The following is an 8272-nucleotide window of genomic DNA, read 5'->3' as shown; positions in this document are numbered from 1 at the left end:
GGGTCTCTGGCCTTTCCAGAATTCAAAGGAAAAGGGTAAGTGGGGAAAAAGTTACTCCACAAGCTTCAATTTAAACCCTTTAATTCAGTAATTAAGCTTTACCATGCTACCCTCAGGTAGCAACCCACTGGCCTGTGACCTGTGAGACAAAAGCCCCCGGGATGCCTGCAGCATCCTCAGGTCACGCACACCTTGAAGTTTAAGCCACAGCTGAAAAATCAGCGACTCTGCTCTTTCAGAAAGGTGTCCTGCACCACGCTTCCCACGCGTCAGCCCGGTCTCCAGGCACGGCAGCAGCGCCATCTGGTCTATCGTCAGACTGAGCAGATGCTCTGGACAAAAGGAGTCACATTTGCTCTTTTCACGTTTTCTAAACCACGCGCTCTCGGGCTGAAAGTAAAGACTTGCAATTTCTGGTAATCCTCACATCCCCCTGAAATGCCTACAAAAGGTCCAGTTCCAAAAGCTTCCCGATAGCTATTGCACATGTGTTAAGAGCTGGTCTAAATACATTCCTGAAGATCCAGGCTTTGGAAGAAGGGATATTTTAAAAACTGGTATCAGTGTACGTCGAAACACTGGCACAAGTGTCACCTATTCTCGGTTTTAATGGTACGGGCGACAAGTCAACACCAACACATGAAAAAGAAAACAAACAGCATTTCACAGAGCGAGGAGTTAGGGATGGAGCTGGGGCTAGTGTTTTGCAGTTGAATCTCGAGGATAGAATTCAGCCAGTGTTGTCTGAGGGATTCTCTTCAACATCTCCTTAGGGAAGATTCGCAAGAGCTGCCACCCGATGTCCAAGGTCTCGTAAACAGTGCGATTTTCGTAAGGACCTGCAGAAAGCAGCCGCAGACTGAAATACGGGGCAGGAAAGCATCTCACCACCGAGGTCTCCTAGGAGACTACACGCACTGCGACGCTCCAGGAAGTCAGTTCACTTACCCTGAGCAATGAAGTTCTTCTCAAACTTCTGCAGAAACTCCAGGTAAAGAAGATCATCTGAGGTAAGAGCTTCCTCGCCAACCACAGCCTTCATAGCCTGCACATCCTTCCCGATAGCATAGCAGGCGTACTAGAAGGGACGGAAACAGAAATGCTGTCACCTTGGTCACCCACGAAGCTATTTCCACCCAAACCCAAAGGGTCTCACTAAACACTCAGCCAATGCTTTAAAGCCCTGGACCACTGGGCGGTGAGGTGGGCTGAAGGAAAGAGCTCCTCTAAAGCCCCTGGACTTGTTCCCGTGTGATCTGCTCTAGGGGATCCTGCTCTGGCAGGGGGTTGGACTAGATGGTCTCTAGTGGTCCCTTCCAACCCCGACCACTGTAAATCTGTGTAAAGCAGCCTCAGGAGCATTCTGCATTCAGTTCTTTGCAGGCTGTTTAGTGAGAGGTACATCTGAAATACAACTCTGCTTCTCTGAAAAGGTTTTTACATACCAGTTGGTTGGATACATCAGCATGATCCTTCCTGGTCATACCCTCTCCAATAGCTGACTTCATCAGTCGAGACAAGGAGGGCAAGACATTGATAGGTGGGTAAATCTGGAGGAAAAGCACATCCAAGATTTCAACATTAATACTTAAAGTTGCTCTGTACTTTTTGAAGTATGTTCTAGCCTGTATGGTACACACCTGCCTGTTATGCAGCTGCCTGTCCACATAGATTTGTCCCTCAGTGATGTATCCAGTCAAGTCAGGGATAGGATGAGTAATATCTGTGGAAAAAACACAGTGGTTTGATGGTTTATATCCATTTTAGCACTGATACAGCAGCTTTTTGCAGTTGAATGACTGACTTCTGAAGTAAAACACCATCAGTTAGTACCCCCCATAGCCAGTACCCACTAAGTGCTCTTATGCAAGGATTAGTGATAAGCATTTCTGTTAGAAGGCCGGAGAATAGTCCTGAAGTATGGAATGGGCAAAGCATTCCTGTTAGCAACACACAGAAGGCAGCTAAGGACTGCAATATTCAAACGGAAGCCTGAAGGCCACAGGACCTCCTGTCTCCCTGTGTGTCCAAAATAAGGCAGCGTGCTCTACAGGAGCCCTTTAAAGTGCTATTTATTACACACACTCGAAAGTAACTCACCATCATTGGGCATGGTAAGAATAGGAATCTGGGTAATGGAGCCGTTCCTGCCTTCCACACGCCCAGCGCGCTCATATATAGTAGCCAAGTCCGTGTACATGTAGCCGGGGAAACCACGACGGCCAGGCACTTCCTCTCTAGCTGCCGATACCTGAGGCAAGCCAGAAAAACGTTTCCAAGAAGTCAGATCACTTGCACCGACCCGCTGTCTCCCCTAAGCTGCACTAGTGACTTGAAGTACTTCTCCCTGCAGGCGATACCAAAATACAGCCACGCAAACCTCCATTGAGAGGCACGTCACCGCAACAGTGTGAGATGAGACAAGATGCCAAGGGAAATCAGAAACTCTGACAGCAAACTGCTGAAATACAGTCAAATGGGTATAGCTGTACCAGAAGCAACAGCTTTTTGACTGCTGAACACAATCCGAGGCAATCAATGAATAACTGAAAGCCTCACTGGCTATTTAAGAACACTAATGAATACTAATTGTAGCAGCTTGAGCAGGAGCTCACGGTCTCACTTTATAGTACAAACCCCTTCTGCCAACAGCGAGCTAGGAAAGGCCTACCTCTCGCAGAGCTTCAGCGTAGGAGCTCATATCCGTCAGAATGACCAACACATGCTTCTCGCACTGATACGCCAAGAACTCGGCTGTTGTCAGAGCCAGACGAGGCGTGATAATGCGTTCGATGCTGAAACGGAACAACACGGCTCATTTAAGTGCTTGAAAGCTGCAGGGTAACAGTCCAGGTTTACGTATTTAAATCCTCTGAAAGTCAGGTGTGTGCACCAACTGCAATATGGGCGTTTCGTAAACACCAAGGTACGTCACGCCTGACAGCGAGGCTGCAGCTTCCAACTCACTTCTCAGTCTTTTCCCAACCACCACAGTGGAACTACTTACGTTGGATCATTGGCCAAATTCAGGAACAGACACACATTGTCCATGGACCCATTTTCCTCAAAGTCTGATTTGAAGAACCGAGCAGTTTCCATGTTCACCTAAATCACAACACCAAGGCATCAGTGCCAGATTTTGCACTTGACAGAATATTAAGGTCTAAACACCCCATTAATAATCCACGAGCAAAGCTCTCTGTATCATGAAGACTCCCCTACATTCCCAGAATGAGTTATTTATAGAATCCCAGGTTAGAAATTTTAAAGTTTCAGGTACTTGTCCCTGATCAGACACACCTTGTTACAGTACTTCTGGCCACTTGGCATTTTCAGCTATTCAGCCACCCAATTTAACACTCTTTAGTTATATAAGAGACCTACTCAGAACAAAAAAGTAACCTTCAGCTACTCTCAGCATTGCCTTATTTATCACTTAAGCATCCTTTTCCTCCAATAATATTGACTTACACCCATAGCAGCAAACACAATGGCAAAGTTTTCTTCACTGTAGTCCATCACATCTTTGGATTTCTTCACCAAGCCAGCTTGGCGACATATCTGAGCTGCAATCTAGGGAGAAGAACGTTTCAGTCCATCTGTGTATCTGATGCTCTGTTTGCCACTGACTGCCTAGAGTAGCTTTGAGTACTCACCTCATTGTGGGGCAAGCCAGCAGCTGAGAATATGGGGATTTTCTGCCCCCTGGCAATACTGTTCATACCATCTATAGCAGAAATGCCAGTTTGGATCATTTCCTCTGGATAGATACGGCACTGGGGATTGATTGGCTGACCTGTGAGATTTCAGAGAACGTGTTACTCCATGTACATGTCTGAAGCATGATCAAGCTACCACTGACCTGGAGCACCGATCTAAGGCTCATGCTACAAGGTGCAAACCCCACCGCCAGACCTACAAACCTTTAGATGCCCCAGGTCAAACTGAGCCTTCTGTACACCCCAAGGCCCTGCCGTTCTACGGTCATGTGAACGGTTACTGTGCTTTCCAGAAAAGCCTGTCAGGTTATCAGCTTTTTATCTTTGGAGCCTGTATAAATAAGATGGTCTACAAGTACTTCAAAGAACAGCTTCCCAGCATTACTGAAAACAGTTATTTTCTGCTACCTCATTGCCCTGCACATGTGTAAATTAATGACTTGAGTTTGATGCCACATACATACTTAAAAATAAGATTAGACCCCCTCCACAACAGTTACACCCTATGTTCAAAGCCAGAACTAAGGTAACATTCAGAAACCAGAAACACCAGAGTTGCCTTTAACTCCGCACCAGAAATGGATTAAGAACATACCCATTATGTCAAGGAAATCTTCAGCCAGAACAATGGGGCCTCTGTCTATGGGTTTCCCTGACCCGTTGAATACTCTGCCTACAAGAAACAGCGATAAAAATCAAAGTGTGAGTTACTGTGACAATCAGTCAGTGCGTAGGTCATTCTTCAATGCAAGATGCAAGCACTGACCGAGCATATCCTCGGAGACAGGCGTTCGAAGAATATCCCCAGTGAACTCGCAAGATGTTTTCTTAGCATCAATACCTGAAGTTCCTTCAAATACCTGTAAACATACCAGAAAAAGAGCCACAGGAGAAAGTAAGCATTGTGCTTTACAAAATAACACACTAGAAGGTTGCTTCACAGCTTGAGAACATCAGCCAGAGGGCAGAAAAGCAAGGCAGCGCTTGGCAAGCAAGGGAGTTCAAGAGCAGCTCCCCAGTACAAAACATCACAGAAAACCTACTTTAAATAAAATTCATGAAGCGCACCAGCAGCAACCAATGAACCCGGTGCCATTCCTTTGATCTCAAGTCTTTCCCTTTGCCAACAGGGTAAAGTTCTTGAGATAAGAATTAGTATCAACAGGAAACAGCTGCTTAGAAGAAATACCTGCATCCACACAGCAGAGGCATTATCTGGAATCAAATACCATACAGTTACAGTACGATCCCGCTAATGGAGCGGCAAAGGGATCTAGGGAGGATGCAAATACAATGCCACTGTACTCCAGTTGGCAATCTTCTCAAGTGGCATGAAGCAGCAGGTGATTTTTTTAAACTTACAGCACCAGAAGACCGTATCACAAGACAGATCAGACATATGCCAGTTAACAAACTACTTTCCTGTTGCAACAGGAGACACTCCGGTCCCCAGTCGTACCTGAACTACGGCTTTGGAGCCACTGACTTCCAGCACCTGCCCACTTCTTCTCGTGCCATCAGGGAGAGTTAAGTGGACAATCTCCGCGTACCTGGGAAACTGAAAACGTGCAAGAAAGACGGTGGAAAACATTAAAGAACAGTCACAACATTAAAATTATCAGTTTCAAGCAAGCTTAAGCTTAGCAGCTACTACATTTCTTGAAAACTAATTTTGTAATCAGAACAAAACTCGTCGTAAGGCAACTAAAACCCACCAGGCCAAAGCCCTTTTTGCAGGGACCATACAACATTCGCTCAGAGGTGGAGGCCGCAGAAAGAGCTGTCAGGACCTGTTCTAAAAACCCCAGCAGCCCTGACACACAGTGCCAGGCCTGACGAGAACAGCTGGCTTTTGCCTGTAGACAGCACCAGTCACTTGCCTTCCCGGCAACTTGCCAGTCATCTGGAACCAAGTCAAAGGCGCTTCTAGTTCCCTTCTGGAGAGTACTTGGGCTTTGGTAACAAAAAGGTCAAGAATGAAGTGAGTGTGTACAGTTCTACATTTGAGTTTAGACAATGTTTTGGGGATTTTGGTGAAACTGAACAATGTTTCCTCTTTCTTCCAGGACATGGGTAACTCCACAGCAACCTGCGTATTCTCATTTATCTCGGCAGTCAGAAACAGCTCTTGCCTTAAAATTGCTCAGTGGACCCATGAATTTCACCACAGCCTGGATTTAACCTGTCACAGCTTTCCCTGTAAACTCTCCCTCAAAAAGCTTCATTCATTAATAATCTACATCTTTACCTTAACTTGATCCAAGATGACCAGGGGACCATTCACACCCGATACAGTTTTATAAGCTGAAAGAAAGCAAGCCACAGGTCAGGAACCTCCTCAGAACATCAGAAATAGCCCACATAAAGCTTTTCAAGTTTCATCCCTATCACCAGCCTCAGGTTTGAAAATTTGGGGCCCAGCTCTGTATCGCTTTTATGTTTATTAGGAACTCTACAAGCAGGATTAGGTATGGAATTGCGCGGCCAGCATTTTTTGCTGCGACTTGCAAGGCACCTGAGGTAACACTAAGATATATGTTATTGCCATTTTCTTCTCTGTCGCAGAAATTCACCACAAGTCTACATCCAGGGATAATATGGATGCCACCAGAAACACCAACACAATGCAGAGTTGACATTCGACATAAGAGGAAACCTTGGAATACCCTTCCTGTCTCCCAAGAAAAGGTCAATGCATTATACTATAAAAGGCTGAATTTCAGTTTAGCCAAACTCCTCCTGCTCTTGGGTTATCCTGGCTTAACTCCAGGATTAACACCTGATAGAAGGGCACTGCTAGCCACCTCATCATAAGGCTCATATTTTAAACATCAGCAGCTCAAGTATTAGCACTACGTACAAGTTCTGAGGTACCGTGTGCCCAGAATTCATTATCAGCTCAGCAGAAGAGCTGTGAAAACCTAGTGAACACTCCTCCTGTGCTGCTCTAAAGCCACACTGGTATCCCATTTAAAGCCCGGCGTCACTTGACCCACAGATAAAAAGCATTATTGAGTCAAAGCTTCGTCAGGGTCACAAGGAGCAGTGACCAAGAGAGTGACTGTTAATCACTTATCCCTGGGAGGGAAAAATGAGCAAGTGGAGCCATTTGCAGAAGAGGAGAGACACCAGCACCCTTCTTGGTCATGCTCCAAAGCAAAGTAACAGGCACTCGTGGTACTAGGAAAGCTCACAAATTCAACCAGCACCAGGGAATCCTGTTACACACTCCAGCACGGCCAGGCCTGGCACACTTACTGTTTGCTGTCTAAACCATCAACAACGCGGTATTTACACTTAAACAAACAGTTGGAACTGTTGCAATGTGATTTCTTGAATGGCAGTAACCCAAAGTGCGTTAGAGAAGGTTGGAGGGTCACTGGGTGCGTAAGATGGTCTAAGGCTGGAAGTCCCGTTTCTCAGTTTCCACACATGTCCCTGAATTAGTCCTAATCAAAAGCACAGGCTGGGCTGCACCTTTCACCCGAGCAAGGTGCTCAGGGACACGGTTTAGTGGTGGGCTTGGCAGTGTAGGTTAACAGTTGGACTTGAGCTTAAAGTCTTTTAGGTCTTAAAGGTCTTTTCCAACCTAAAAATTCCACGATTCTAAGGATAATTACACAGACTTCCAGCCACAAAGAGGACTCCGCCCAAACTGCCAGGGTTTGCCACCCACTGTCTGCAAGAAACAGAAAACATTATCTTGAGCAAAGCACTTCATCCCATGACTATCCCGTGAGCATTTCTTCCGCAGTCAACAGGAAAGGCCATACACTCCATGCTTTGCCCGCAAGAAAATACTTCCTTGACATCAATCAGCCTCGATTCCCCTTGAAAGCAGCTTGTCACAGACTCAGAACTCCCGTTCCCAACATGATCAACCAGCTCTACAGCAAATCACAAGCAACTGAAGTGCTTTTTCACATCCAGCTTGTGAGCACTATCAGTCTGGGCAAAAGCCAAAATCTACACGGAAAAACCCGAGCTGAATATGAAGCCACTTGGGCTCCAGCCTTGACAGAAGCCTCTGCTCCAGAGTAAAGCGGAGGGGGAGCAGGAATTGTCATGATCCATTGGGTTTTCAGACCAGATTACCATTTTCAAAGAAACCACCGCAGAGAAGCTACTCGTGATACTCGGGCGTACGGGCAGTCACTCACCTAAATCACACCTAGGTTAAAAAAAAGGCCAGAAAAAGTGCACCTTCAAACTACTGTGACTTTCCCCTCACTACACCGGGGTTAAGTTTTTTTAAAAGGCGACTGTATTTCCTCTTCTCCATCAGATTTCTCAACTTCGTTTTAAAGGAACCGACTCCACACCATCCCCCGGTTTACAGTAATTTGCAGTTCCGGCTAAAACCCAAGTTTTTCAGGAAGGATGCCGAAATGGCCTGTGCTACCCCGTGAGGAACAAGCTCAGGCCTCCAGCGTGTGACTAATTTCGGTGTTTAAAGAGGACAAAGCCGCGACAAGCGCCGCTGCAGCACCCGGGGCAATGGAAAGCCCTGCTCGGCCCCCGGCCTGCAGCCCCCCGGAACCCCCCACGGGCCC

The 8272-nt window shown here is 46.4% G+C and overlaps 1 protein-coding gene across 1 annotated transcript; it reads right to left on the bottom strand.

Annotated features, from left to right (window-relative positions):
- Positions 1–437: 437 nt before the first annotated feature.
- ATP6V1B2 (ATPase, H+ transporting, lysosomal 56/58kDa, V1 subunit B2) lies at positions 438–6023 on the bottom strand (the record flags this gene model as incomplete). The annotated part of the gene is made up of 13 exons (XM_010159790.1): positions 438–839; positions 949–1078; positions 1446–1550; positions 1641–1723; positions 2101–2251; positions 2672–2795; positions 3008–3105; positions 3472–3573; positions 3657–3796; positions 4315–4392; positions 4486–4579; positions 5179–5277; positions 5968–6023. Coding segments are annotated over 13 exons (1403 nt in total), but the record flags the coding sequence as incomplete, so codon positions are not given.
- Positions 6024–8272: the final 2249 nt, after the last annotated feature.

The sequence above is a fragment of the Eurypyga helias genome, unplaced genomic scaffold (genome assembly GCF_000690775.1).
Source record: "Eurypyga helias isolate BGI_N326 unplaced genomic scaffold, ASM69077v1 scaffold26599, whole genome shotgun sequence".
NCBI lineage: Eukaryota > Metazoa > Chordata > Aves > Eurypygiformes > Eurypygidae > Eurypyga > Eurypyga helias.
The sequence above is the reverse complement of the archived record's forward strand: the minus strand, read 5'-3'. Positions and strand labels throughout refer to the sequence as shown.